The 15,083-nt window shown below is 34.6% G+C and overlaps 1 protein-coding gene across 3 annotated transcripts in view; it reads right to left on the bottom strand.

Moving 5' to 3' along the window:
• Positions 1–15,083, bottom strand: part of ITFG1 (integrin alpha FG-GAP repeat containing 1) — a 265,097-nt gene that overhangs the window by 1,514 nt on the left and 248,500 nt on the right. For 2 of the 3 annotated variants that reach the window (XR_009698047.1, XM_061174414.1), the window contains exons 15-17: positions 7,501–7,625; positions 6,844–6,926; positions 2,474–2,591 (exon numbers count right to left, since the gene is read on the bottom strand). Coding sequence is in view for 2 of the 3 variants with exons in the window: in XM_061174414.1 (XP_061030397.1) it covers positions 2,474–2,591; positions 6,844–6,926; positions 7,501–7,625 (326 nt within the window). In the remaining variant the exon portion in view is untranslated. Of the gene's footprint in view, positions 1–2,473; positions 2,592–6,843; positions 6,927–7,500; positions 7,626–11,957; positions 12,191–15,083 lie in introns of those variants that run through there. The other variant, XM_061174415.1, reaches the window with a different exon arrangement.

Raw genomic sequence — 15,083 nt, 5'->3', positions numbered from 1 at the left:
TATTTTATAATTAACGATCCTCTAAATTGAATTTAAAAAATGAACAAGAAATGTTCCTTAAAAGCTTAGTTTGTTATTTATTATTTATTTGAAAGTAGGAGTAAACATTAGATTTTGTAAGAATGGAATCAACTATTACATTTTCCCCATTCTTAACACTGCTGAATCTAATTATATTAAAGTACATTAATTATTTTGGGGTTAACCTATTGATTTTGCATATATTTATTGATCCTCTGTTCCCAGCAAAATATTGTGCTTGGAATTTTTTTTTTTTGGCTGTGCTGTGCGGCATGTGGGATATCTTAGTTCCCCGACCAGGGATCGAACCCGCGCCCCCTGCAGTGGAAGCGTGGATTCTTAACCACTGGACACCAGGGAAGTCCCATGTGCTTGGAATTTTGAGGGATTTAGAAAACCCCTCAGTTTTGTATCTTGTTCTCAAGGAACTTATTAAAGCCTAAAAAGAAAAAAGCAAAACATACTAAATAACTATTTCAGTATAAAAAGTGAAAAACGTTACCAATATTCGGAGATTACTTTTGGGTTGGCATAACGAAAGGCAAAGCTTTGATAAGATAGTATTTATGGAAATGAAGAGGAGGGACATTCACTACAAGATGGGGGAAGAACAGGAACAATCCTGAGAAGTCTGGCAGGAGCACGGAATATGTGACAGCACCTGATACGAGAAAGACTGCAAAGGTGTATGGTAGAGTCACATGGAAGTACTATGTAGGCTATAGGCTAAGGGAGGTAACACATTTTAGGCAGGGGGTGGTCACCAGAGGTTTTTGAGCAGAGGAGTGACGTGATTAAGACTAAATTTAATGATGAGTAATCCAGCAGCAAAGTGCTAAATGGAGTGAAGGGGAGAGAATGGAATTTGGGAGGACAGGGAGTATTAACAAGGAGCTGAACTAAACTAAAAGCACTGGTGTAAGGAATTCAGAAGTGGAGTCAGCTGCAGAGATTGTAGGGAGGCACAATGAGGAGGGCAACTGATTAAATCCTGTAGTGAGTAAGAAAGAGAGACAGCTTCAGGAAACTGGTTTTAAGTTGCTTGCAAGTGATCTAGGTAGAAGTGTCACAGTGACAGTTGGAAGTGGGGGAGAGACCTTTAGAGAGAGATGAGGGCTGGGCATCTCTGAGGTAATAGCTCAAGCCATGATTTTAGATAAAACTGGCAGGGAAAGTGTATAAAGAGGGCCTAGGGCAGACACCGTGGCAGAAAGAGCAGCCAGTGTAGGTGAAAGAGAAGTGGTCCAAGAGGTAGGAGACAAACCACAGTATCACAGACAGAGGCAGTATACAGATATGTATTTCAATCCGTATTTGTATTTAAAACTTCAGTTTTTAGCCACTGCATCATTATTATTGTAAGTCTACAATGTTTATACTGTAATTAGATCTCCTGTGAAATCAAAATTAATTTCCTTTCCTTCATAGGTCTAGAGCTGTGTAATATTTCATACTATGTTCTGACATTTCTAGACAAAAGTAAATAGGGTCACCTTTGACCTTAACTCTTAAGTTGCAATTTTAAAATCAACTGAATATGTAACTTTATCTTATTTTTTGTATGAACGGAGTGTTTTTTTGAGAGACAAACCTATGAACATTTATTAGAACAATTAACATGTTCTCTTTTTCATAAGTTAAAATAGGTAACATAAAACAGATGGTAATTTTAGTTAACAAAAATGATTATCATGAGCATCACAATCTAAAGAGAACAGGTGCAAAAAGGAAAACAATTTTGTGACACATAGAGCCCCTTTTGGAGAACATTATTGGAACCCACTAGTTATGTATTAAATATATATTCATATACAAGTAGAAATTAGCTTTGTAAATTTATATCTAAACTATGAATAAATTTATGTGATAGCCTTTTTCTCTCCTCATAAACATTATATAAAAACTACATTTTTGAAGTTTTGTTTTTAATTATTATTTAGGGTGTTATACTAAAGAACAAAAATCAGTTTAGTTTAGTGCAAAGAATACTTGATAGATGGAAAAGATGTTTATCACTTTGCTACTTCCCATCTAAACTTTCCCTGCTCTAATTTTTTATAAAGAGATAGCTGTTATTCCCAGAAAAAAAATGTCCATGGCTCTATCAGTAAATAATGGACACAGGCTCATTTAAGAAATGATTATTATTTTCCAGGCCATTATGAAATTACTTCTAATTAAGCTTTTCGATATGCCTGTTGATTTGGGGGTGTTCACTTTATTACTTTTGTACAGTATCAAAGTTTTAAAATACATAGTCTGATTTGTAGGAATTGCTAAGAGACATTAGTAACTCAGGGGGATGAAAGAAATTATCATCAGTAAGATGACATTACGGACAGAACTTGAAAAATCAGAAAATCTTAGTCATGTGAAAAAGTTTAAAATATCGTGCTTTTAAAGAGTAACATATTACTATTATAAAGTTAATGTTCCATTTAAATGAACAAACCTTTTCCTGCCAATGTAAAATGCCAATTATTGCCAAGATGAAAACACAGACTCCGATGAGAGCTATAGCAGTAAGTAGAACAATGTTACTTGGTGTAAGATACAGTTTGGCACTCCAGCTGTAGATGAAAAGAGAAGAATTAAAATTACACGTTTTAACTTAAAAATAACAAAATACAAAAAAAAAAAAAAAAAAAAAAATAACAAAATACTATTGAGACCAAAAAGCAAAATAGCTTATTAATTAATGAATCAGTCCATTCATTCATTAATTCATTCACCTATCTATCCATTCATTATAAATAAAACAAAAGCAATTAAAATTAAGATAGGGTTAAGAATACTGACGATCCAGCAGAGTTCAGATTTTTACTCCAAGAACTGAAATAGAACAGAATTTTTGATGAGATGCTTTGCTATTTTTCTTTGCTCCTGTGAGAATTATTCTTAGGTAAACCTATCAAGGGTACTTTAGGCAATCTTAGACATTGTTTTTATGTCTTGTTTGACTTACTGAATTAGAAACCTTGAACTTTAAGGCTACATAGTCACATGATTTTTGATAAGATTTCTATATCTTATTTTTTGACCCCTGTTCACATATGTACTATGACTAAGTAAAAGAACCATATGTCCAAGTAGGTGTAGATAGATGCTTGTACAAAATGTCATGTTGGAGGGTTTACATTATTACAATGACACTGAGACTTCTTACAAAATCACTTTTAGTTCCTCAGTGTTAATGGCAATATACAAAGTTTAGCATAAATAGAACTAGCTCTTTCTTCTAAAACAGTCCACATAATACAGCACTTGCAAACCCTGAAAAGCCTAAAACTGAGGTCTATATTACCAACACTGTAGGTGGTTATATATAAAGAACTTTTTGTTCTCTCTGAAAATAGATAATGGATATATTTTCATTTTAAAAGTTTAATAAAGGTAAGATTATTCTGATAAATGGTAAGCACCAACTGACTTATTTTGGAATAATTAAAATTTACTGATCCATAAGTTAGCCTCTAGTCAATAAATCTCAAAATACACCTCAAACTAAAATCAATTTGGTTTTTATTATGTACATAAATTTGAAAAGAACATTTTTTTTCAGAAAGAGCAAGAGAAACATGAAAAATGTTGAGCTTATGGGAGAAAGGTGATAACAGAATTTCCCAGAAATTCAAGAGTAAGAAAACCTTAAGAAACAAATACTGTTAATTAGTTGAGGTTAGCTATTCTCAGCACCTTACCTCATACTTAAGAAAAGGTCCTTTCATGAGATTTTTTGGGTAGTTCCAATTTATCTATCTATCTATCTAAAGTCTTCATTGAATTTGTTACAATATTGTTTCTGTTTTATGTTTTGGTTTTTTGGCCCCAAGGCATGTGGGATCTTAGCTCCCCAACCAGGGATCAAACCCGCACCCCCTGCATTGGAAGGCGAAGTCTTAACCACTGGGCCGCCAGGGAAGTCCTGGTAGTTCTAATTTAAAAACAGATTTAAAAAACCCATGAATAAAGGAATTTTGGTAAGAAAAACATTGAACAAAAGGCCAATACTCAAGTTTCTTACTCAGAAGCAGTCATTCTTCTCAGTTTCTTACATATCCTTCCAGAGGTATTCTATACATATATAAACATATACTCATAGGTATCTTCTTTATAAATCACAAATCATTGCTTATTATTCATAAGTGCATTTTCCTTTTATTATCTTTTGCTTTACCACTCTATTTTAAAAGATTGTCATGACATTGCATGATATAGAAGTACTATAATTCATATAGTTTCTTGTGCAGATTCATTTTGTTATAAATTTCAAAATTTTAATAGACTCATTAAAAAAGTCTGAACTCAGACCATAACTGTTTTTATTGATGTTATCTTATTTCAAGCATAATGCTGTAATAAAGTTGTTTTCTTAAGTAGTTTGGTTCTAAAGCCCATAAATCCACCATAAAATACCTCCAGGGGTGTGCTGGTAAACTGGCTCTCTGGGGGGAAAAAAACCCTGAGTGGCACTTGCCAATTTTCATGGTGTAAACAGTCCCATCATAGCTGATTTTAACGTGACCTCACTGAACAGAAGTGGAAAGAGATGCACACAATCAGCTCACGAGGTGGCGTGAGCTGGTTCTAGCAAACCATCTAATATCCCATCTAAAAATTTAATAAAGGACAATACAACCTACACTTGTTATTTGTTGTCTTTTTGATGATAGCCATTCTGACAGGTGTGAGGTGATATCTCATTGTGGTTTCGATTTGCATTTCCCTGATGATTAGTGATGTTGAGCATCTTTTCATGTGCCTTTTGGCTATCTGTATGTCTTCTTTGGAAAAAATGTCTATTCAGATCCTCTGCCCATTTTTTAATAGATACAGTATGGGGAGTCCTCAGAAAATTAAAAATAGAACTACCATATGATCCAGCAATTCTACTCCTGAGTATTTGCCCAAAGAAAATGAAAACATCAATTAGAAAAGATACATGCACCCCTATGTTCATTGTGGCATTATTTACAATAGTCAAGGTGATGGAAGCAACCTAAGTTCCCAGCAACAGATGAAGGGATAAAGAAGATGTGAGTGCTCTCCCTCTCTCTCTCTCTATATATATACACACATACATATTTATACATATACACATACACACAATGGAATATTACTTGGCTATAAAAAAGAATGAAATCCTGCCATTTGCCACAACATGGATGGACCTAGAGGGTATCATGCTAAGTGAAAAAAGTCAGACAGAGAAAGACAAATACTGTATGATTTCACTTATATGTGGAATCCAAAAAAACAGGACAAATGAACAAACATAACAAAACAGAAACAGAGTTATAGATACAGAAAATAAACAGGTGGTTGCCAGAGGGGAGAGGGATGAGGGGAGGAGAGAAATGGGTGAGGGCGATTGAGAGGTACAAACTTCCAGCTGCAAAGTAAATGAGTCACGGGTATGAAATGTACAGTGTGGGGAATATAGTCAATAATTATGTAATATCTTTGGCGACAGATTGTAACCAGACTTAACCGTGGTGATCATTTTGAAGTGTTTAGAAACATCAAATCACTATGTTGTGTAACAGGAACTAACATAGTATTGTAGGTCAGTTATATTTCCAAAAAAAAAACTCATAGAAAAAGAGATCAGATTTGTGGTTACTAGAGGTGGGAGGTGGGAGGGGGAATTGGATGAAAACAGTCAAAAGGTACAAACTTCGAGTTATAAGATAAATAAGTACTAGGGATGTAATGCACAACACGATAAATAGAATTAACACTGCCATATGTTATATATGAAATTTGTTAAGAGAGTAAATCCTAAGAGTTCTCATCACAAGGAAAAACATATTTTTTTCTGTTTCTTTAATTTTGTATCTATGTGAGAAAATGGATGTTCACTAAACTTATTGTGATAATCATTTTTTGATGTATGTAAGTTAAATCATTATGCTGTGTACCTTAAACTTACACAGTGCTGTATGTCAATTATATCTCAGTAAAACTGGAAGAAGAAAAAAGAACAGTACAGGCTGTATTTTCAGAAGAAATATAATAAGCCACTAGTTACATTTTAATAGGTTATTTTTTCATATTGACATCAGAGTAGCCTTAAGAACAAGTTATATTTTTCCCAATGAAATTTAAATGTTAATGAATACCTTCATCACCTACTTTTTGAAATAATGGAATCAACCTAATAATTTAAAGAAAAACAGAGATAAAGATTTAGAATTAAATGCTATATTATAAAAGGAACATGTTTTGCTAATAAGGATAAAAATACCTACCGTTCACTGAAAACTTACTATATGCTGGGTACTGTGTTAAGCATATTTCGTCCTCATTCTTGTAAGGTAGGTATTTTATCTCCCAATTTCTACAGTGCAGAAATTGACCCTCAGAGAGAACAAAGGACTAGCTTCCAATCTCAGTCAGCTAGCAGCGGATCCGAGTTTCTAGCCTGGGTCTGCTGAACTTCAAAATTTGTGCCTAACCACTGCGGGATATATACCACTTCTCAAAGCATTTGCTAAAAAAGATCATTGCTTATAAAGTTCAGCAGCCTGAAATTTTAGAATTTATGGCCAGTAAACTGAAGACCAGCTTATTTAAGCAGAATATGTATAAATCCTTAGTTAGTTAACCTGCTGTTTTTCTAATAAGGTTTAGTTTGTTCTTCGTGAAAAATGTCAGGGACCTTTTGTGTAGGTATGTTTAGGCATTTAAAGTTTGCTGTAAGCAAATTAAGTCATGACACTCATGGGAACACAGCAGGAATAGAGAAAGTTTTTAAAAGATGTAACTATGATTCAGAGTTGACAGTATTTTTACCAAATTCAGTTCAAGCAAGGACATTACCTTCGAGGAACATTGTGAGGATATGGAATGACAATTAGCTGAGAATTTGGAATGATTGCGGTCCATTCTTGTTTTCGTATAGACTGGAAAAAGAATTTAAGAACATTTAACATTCAGTACACTTTAAAAACACAATAATTATTCTAAATAAATAAGAAGAAGCTTAAGTACTTTTTGATTAACTGAAATCCTAGGTATGGATTAAGCTGAATTTACATATATTAGGCCCCAAATAGGGCTCTTATCGGCAAAATTTCTCCATCTTTTCAGAGAAGGATTATATTTCTGTCTCATGGATTCATTAATTCAACAAGTATTTATTGAACACACTTATGTATTAGGCACTGTTCAAAGTGCTATGAACAAATGCTGCTTTGGAGCTAAAATTCAAGTTGAGGTAGAGTCTGACAATAAACAAAATAAAAATATTTGGTATGTTAGATGGTGAAAATGATAAGGAGAAAATGCAGGGAAGAGAAGGGGCAGGAAGTCTTAAGGTTTGTATCTTCAAATTATAATGTGCTCTATGTAAGATAAGCTTTGATTGGTCACTATCAATGAATTTTAAAAATTCTTTAAAGGGAATAAAAATATTTTAATTCAAATATTTGAATAGTAAATATTAAAAAGTAGATTAATTATAAATTTTTTACTCACCTTCTCTCCAGATGGACGGGGAATACCAACATAAAGATGATCAAGAAAATTTGCACTTCGACCTAAACCAAGTACATTGTATGGCAGTTGGAGAGCTAAATGTGCTGACTGGCTAAGTTGTCCAGCTAAATTTATTAAAAAAAAGAAAAAAGAACAATACATCTTTGGAGACATTGCTCTCATCAAACATTAAAATGATAAATGTTACAAGTTTAGGTGCTGGAACTTATCTTTAAGGATAAAAACGTGAAATGAAATGCCCAGTTCATTATATTAATGATTCACTTTTTAAATAGTAAGAGAGATAATTCACGTCTCATAAACATCACCTATTTAAAGTATACATTAAGTGGTTTTGAGTATATTCAAAAAGGTGTTGAGCTGTAAGCACAATCAAATTTTAAAACATTTTCATCACCCAAAAAAGAAACTCCATACCCATTAGCAGTTATTCCTATTTCTAAGCCCTACACTTCCAGATATAGGTAACCACTAATCTACTTTCTTTATAGATTTGCCTATCCTGGAGATTCATATAAATGCAATCAAGCAATGTGTGCTCTTTTTATGAATAATGCTGCTGTGAACATTCACATACAAGTTTCTATGTCAACTTACGTTTTCCGAAATGGCTGTATCATTCTACATTCCCAACATTAATAGTTGAGGGTTCCAATTTTTCCAAATTCTAACAGTTTGTCTATCTTTTTGATCATAGCCATTCTAGTGGTTATGAACTGGTATGTCATTGTGGCTTTCATTTACATTTACCTAATAACTAATGATGTTGAGCTTTCTTTTCATGTGCTTACTGGCCATTTTTGTAGCTTCCTTTTTAGGTCTTAACGTTGGTAGTGAGTGGTCTCTTCTTTCATTCTGGATTTTAGTAATTTGAGTCTTCTCTTTTTCTTGATCAGTCTAGCTAAAGGTTTGTAAATTTTGTTAATCTTTAAAACACCCAACTTTTGGTTCAACTGGTTTTTCTCTATGACTTTCTACTCCCTACTTATTTCCTCTCACTATGTCCTGTCTTCTGCTTGCTTTGGGTTTAGTTTGCTGTTCTTTTTCTAGCTTCTTGAGGTAGAAAGTTAGGTTATTGATTTCAGATTGTTCTTATTCCTTAATATAGGCATTTACAACAATAAATTTTCCTCTAAGAACTGTTTTTCCCTCTAAGAACTCCATATATTTTGGTAGGTTGTGTTTCTGTTTTCATTCGCCTAAATAATTTTCTAGTTTCTCTTGTGATTTCTTCTTTGACCCATTGGGTTTTTAGGACTGTGTTGTTTCATTTCCAGATATTTTTGAATTTCCAAATTGTTATTGATTTCTAATTATCATCCTGTTGCAATTGGAGAACATACTTTGGATGATTTCAATATTTTTAATTTATTGAGGCTTGTTTTATGACCTAGCATATGGTCTGTCCTGGAGAATGTTCCATGTGTGCTTGAGAAGAATGCATATTCTGCTGTTGTTGGGTGGAGTGTTCTATACAAGTCTATTAGGTTTAGCTGGTTTATAGTGTCATTTTCTCTTCTTTATTGATTTTTTGCCAAGTTGTTTAATACATTACTGAAAGTATTAAAATTGGGGTAATAAAGCCTCTAATTATTTATTGCTGAATTATTGATTTCTCTCTTCATGTATCTTGGGGGCTCTGTTGTTAGGTGTGTATTTTTTTGTAGTTGTCACATCTTCCATATGGATTGACCTTTTTATTATCATTATAAAATGTCCTTCTTTGTCTCTAGTAACAATTTTTGTCTTAAAGCCCTAGTTTTATCTGGTATTAGAATGGTCACTCCAGCTCTCCTTTGGTTACTCTTTGCATGGTATAATTTACACCCCCCCCCCTTTTTTTTACTTTCAACTTATTTGTATCTTTGAATCTAAAGTGTTTCTCTTGCAGATAGCACCTAGGTGAGTCATATTATATTAGCCATTCTGCCAATCTCTGCCTTTTGATAGGAGTGTTTATTCCATTTACATTCAATGTAATTACTGATAAGGTAGGACTTTTGCCTGCCATTTGCTATTGGTTTTCTATATGTCTTTTTAATTCTTCTATTCCTCCATTGCTGCTTTAATTCCATAGTTTCTTTTATTATATATTTTCTGAGCTATTTTCTTAGTGGTTGCCTGGTGATTGCAATTAGCATATTAACTTAACAAAATAACAATACCTAGCACATACAACAACTTTGCTCCAAAATCCTCCCTCCCTTGTAATACTGTTATTATACAAATTATATTTTTATATATTATCAGCCCATTAACACAAATTTATAATTATTACTTTATGTAGTTGTTCTGTAAATCACCTAGGAAATAAGAGGTACTATTTGACAGAAATACATAAACCATATTTTATACTTATCTATAGTTTTACAGGTGTTTTTTACTTGTTTGTGTGGATTCAAGTTATTGTCTAGTTGTCCTCTCAGTTCAGCCTTAAGGGCTCCCTTTAGTATTCTTGAAGGGTGTTCTTTTAGTGATGAATTCTGTTTTTGTTTATCTAGGAATATCTAAAATTCTTCATTTTTTAAGGACAGCATCGCCACATATAGAATTCTTGATTGACAGTTTTTTTTTCTTTCAGCACTTTGAATGTATCATCCCTTTCTGGCCTCTGTGGTTTCTGATGAGAAGTCAGCTGTTACTCTTGTTGAGGTTCTCTTATATGTGACGAGTTGCATCCCTCCTGCTGTTGTGAAGAGTCTCTCTTCGTCTTTCTTTTTTGACAGTTTATGTGTCTCAGTATGGACTCTTTGAGTTACTTTGAGTTTGTTGAGTTTCTATGTGCAGATTAGTGTTTTTCATCATATTTGGATGGTTTCAGCCATTATTTCTTCAGATATACATTCTGCCCCTTTCTTTATCTCTTTTTCTTCTAAGACTCGCTTTATGCATATGATGATATGATTGATGGTGGCTCCACAGGTTCTGAGGTTGTTCATTTTTCTTTCTGTATACTCTCAATTGACCTATATTCAAGTTTGCTGATTCTTTTGCCAGCACAAATCTGTTGTTGAGCACTCTACAGAATTTTTCATTTCAGTTACTGTACTTTCAACTCCAGAATTTCATTTGATTTTTAAAATGATCTTTACTTCTTTATTTATATCTTCTATTAGTGGGACATAGTTGTAATACTTACCTTTAGTTTTTTAATCCTAGTTTCCTTTAGGTCTTTGAACATGTTTGTAATAGCCAATTTATAGGTTCTGTTAACTAAGTCCAACACCACTGGGCACATTTTCTGTTGTTTGCTTTTCTAAAAAAAATGGGTATGTGGCATACTTTCCTGTTTCTTTGCATGTTTTATAGTGTTTTTTGGTTGTTGTTGGAGAGTGGACTTCTTAGATAATATAACAGCTATGGTATCTCCCTCTAAGGGTTTGTTGGTTTTTCTTTTTGTTATTGTTGTTGCTCATTTATTTAGTGACTTTCCTAGATGGATTCTATAGATTCTGTATTCCTTACAGTGCCTGCCACAAAGTTCTTTTATTTTCTTATTTTTAAAGTTCTTGTTCTAAGCCTGGTTTCCCAGGAGGCATACATGACTCAGTATAACTCAGTGGTCAGCTAATGATTGGCCATGAGATTTCCTTAAATATCTTGTCTGTATATCTTCCAACCTTTGTCAGTGGGATTTGTGTGTGAAGATATGCCTTCAAACTTCAGGCACTTTACAAGATAGCCTTACCTTTCATTTCTTGCTTGAGCAGAGCCTCGAGGTAGCACACTCAAGCTAAGTATTTGAATGAGGTATTTTCCTTTCTAGGTATGTTCTTAGCCATCTAAGGTGCCCAAGACTATGTTCTAGCCTTTCAACGTTGCCTGTGGTTGTCTGGTGCCTCAGGGCTTCCTTTTATGTTTTGGCCAGGCTCTTGTTCACTACACCTGGGATTTTTCCAGCAGACTGTTGTTTTGGGTAATGTCTTGGAGAAATAGGGTTTTTTTTTTTCCTGCTGGGTTGAACTCTGAGTCAAATCAAATAGCCCCAACATCCTGAGAAGGGATTTTCCAAGCAGTTGCTAGTTTAGACGCATACTGACAGTGCTATAGGGATGGGAATTTTAATGGACTCCAAAGTTCCATCCCGTCCACTGACTGTGAGGCTACTAGCTATTCATGGCAGCTGCACCATTCAGTAGAGAGGGGAGGTGGGATGTAAACAGCCCCAAGTTAAAATGCCACAGACCCTGTTGTCTTAAGTATCAGGAGTTCCTCTTGGATAGACAATGCTCAGAACATTCTGTGGCTTTGGGCAATTTCCAGAGTTCTGAAATGGTTAATGTTAGTTGTTAGGCCAGTATTTTTTGTTTGTTTGTCTGTTTGTTTTATGGGGAGGGACGGGACAGCAGGTTCATGAAGTCCTCACACTGGCATTCCAAAAATCAATCTCTATTATGGTTCACTTTAAAAGACTGTATTTATTTGCTAGGTATTTGCTACATGATTAAACAGAATATTTAAATATTAACAGGGTTAGGGACTTCCCTGGAGGTCGAGTGGCTGGGACTCTGCACTCCCAGTGCGGGGGGCCCAGGTTCAATCTCTGGTCAGGGAACTAGATCCCACATGCTGCAACTAAGAGTTCATGTGCCGCAACTAAAGATACCGCATGCCGCAACTAAAAGGTCCTGCCCATGGCGACAAGGATCCCACGTGCCGCAACTGAGATCTGGCACAGCCAAATTAAAAAAAAAAAAAAGACAGGGTTAGTTAATATCTAAACATTTTAATATTCACTGGGACTCTGCTAAACATCTACTAATGTTACCCAGAGATATGAAATCATTGGAAAGTATATATACCTGACTTTTTATACAATTCTTACGTTAGTAAGAGAAAAGTATAATGAAAAGGAACACTGAATTTAGGGATAGGCGTTCTTAATAAAGGTAAACTATGTATGTAAAACTGTAAAGCTGCATGGGCTACAGAATTAGTTTGCCTCGTAGAGTTATGCTGATTGAATGATAATGCATAAAAGAGTGCCGAAGATACAGTAAATGTTGTTAAACTAAATGTTAAATATGGCAGAAGCAAGAAGAACTACAATCCTGCAGCCTGTGGAACAAAAACCACATTCACAGAAAGACAGACAAGATGAAAAGGCAGAGGGCTATGTACCAGATGAAGGAACAAGATAAAACCCCAGAAATACAACTAAATGAAGTGGAGATAGGCAACCTTCCAGAAAAAGAATTCAGAATAATGATAGTGAAGATGATCCAGGACCTTGGAAAAAGAATGGAGGCAAAGATCGAGAAGATGCAAGAAATGTTTAATAAAGACCTAGAAGAATTAAAGAATTCAAGAACAAACAGAGATGAACAATACAATAACTGAAATGAAAACTACACTAGAAGGAATCAATAGCAGAATAACTGAGGCAGAAGAACGGATAAGTGACCTGGAAGACAGAATGGTGGAATTCACTGCTGCGGAACAGACTAAAGAAAAAAGAATGAAAAGAAATGAAGACAGCCTAAGAGACCTCTGGGACAACATTAAACGCAACAACGTTCGCATTATAGGGGTCCCAGAAGGAGAAGAGAGAGAGAAAGGACCCAAGAAAATATTTGAAGAGATTATAGTCGAAAACTTCCCTAACATGGGAAAGGAAATAGCCACCCAAGTCCAGAAAGCACAGAGAGTCCCATACAGGATAAACCCAAGGAGAAACACGCCGAGACACATAGTAATCAAATTGGCAAAAATTAAAGACAAAGAAAAATTATTGAAAGCAGCAAGGGAAAAACGACAAATAACATACAAGGGAACTCCCATAAGGTTAAGAGCTGATTTCTCAGCAGAAACTCTACAAGCCAGAAGGGAGTGGCATGATATACTTAAAGTGATGAAAGGGAAGAACCTACAACCAAGATTACTCTACCCGGCAAGGATCTCATTCAGATTCGATGGAGAAATCAAAAGCTTTACAGACAAGCAAAAGCTAAGAGAATGCAGCACCACCAAACCAGCTCTACAACAAATGCTAAAGGAACTTCTCTAAGTGGGAAACACAGGAGAAGAAAAGGACCTACAAAAACAAGCCCAAAACAATTAAGAAAATGGTCATAGGAACATACATATCGATAATTACCTTAAACGTGAATGGATTAAATGCTCCAACCAAAAGACACAGGTTTGCTGAATGGATACAAAAACAAGATCCATATATATGCTGTCTACAAGAGACCCACTTCAGACCTAGGGACACATACCGACTGAAAGTGAGGGGATGGAAAAAGATATTCCATGCAAATGGAAATCAAAAGAAAGCTGGAGTAGCAATACTCATATCAGATAAAATAGACTTTAAAATAAAGAATGTTGCAAGAGACAAGGAAGGACACTACATAATGATCAAGGGATCAATCCAAGAAGAAGATATAACAATTATAAATATATATGCACCCAACACAGGAGCACCTCAATACATAAGGCAACTGCTAACAGCTATAAAAGAGGAAATCGACAGTAACACAATAAAAGTGGGGTACTTTAACACCTCACTTACACCAATGGACAGATCATCCAAAATGAAAATAAATAAGGAAACAGAAGCTTTAAATGACACAATAGACCAGATAGATTTAACTGATATTTATAGGACATTCCATCCCAAAACAGCAGATTACACTTTCTTCTCAAGTGCGCATGGAACATTCTCCAGGATAGATCACATCTTGGGTCACAAATCAAGCCTCAGTAAATTTAAGAAAACTGAAATCATATCAAGCATCTTTTCTGACCACAACACTATGAGATTAGAAATGAATTACAGGGAAAAAAACGTAAAAAACACAAACACATGGAGGCTAAACAATATGTTACTAAATAACCAAGAGATCACTGAAGAAATCAAAGAGGAAAGCAAAAAATACCTAGAGACAAATGACAATGAAAACACGACGATCCAAAACCTATGGGATGCAGCAAAAGCAGTTCTAAGAGGGAAGTTTATAGCTATACAAGCCTACCTCAAGAAACAAGAAACATCTCAAATAAACAATCTAACCTTACACCTAAAGGAACTAGAGCAAGAAGAACAAACAAAACCCAAAGTTAGCAGAAGCAAAGAAATCATAAAGATCAGAGCTGAAATAAATGAAATAGAAACAAAGAAAACAATAGCAAAGATCAATAAAACTAAAAGCTGGTTCTTTGAGAAGATAAACAAAATTGATAAACCACTAGCCAGACTCATCAAGAAAAAGAGGGAGAGGACTTAAATCAATAAAATTAGAAATGCAAAAGGAAAAGTTACAACAGACATGGCAGAAATACAAAGCATCCTCTAAGCAACTCTATGCCAATAAAATGGATAACCTGGAAGAAATGGACAAATTCTTAGAAAGGTATAACCTTCCAAGACTGAACCAGGAAGAAATAGAAAATATGAACAGACCAATCACAAGTAATGAAATTGAAACTGTGATTAAAAATCTTCCAACAAACAAAAGTCCAGGACCCAATGGCTTCACAGGTGAACTCTATCAAACATTTAGAGAAGAGCTAACACCCATCCTTCTCAAACTCTTCCAAAAAATTGCAGAGGAAGGAAC

Source organism: Eubalaena glacialis, chromosome 18 (genome assembly GCF_028564815.1).
Source record: "Eubalaena glacialis isolate mEubGla1 chromosome 18, mEubGla1.1.hap2.+ XY, whole genome shotgun sequence".
NCBI lineage: Eukaryota > Metazoa > Chordata > Mammalia > Artiodactyla > Balaenidae > Eubalaena > Eubalaena glacialis.
The sequence above is the reverse complement of the archived record's forward strand: the minus strand, read 5'-3'. Positions and strand labels throughout refer to the sequence as shown.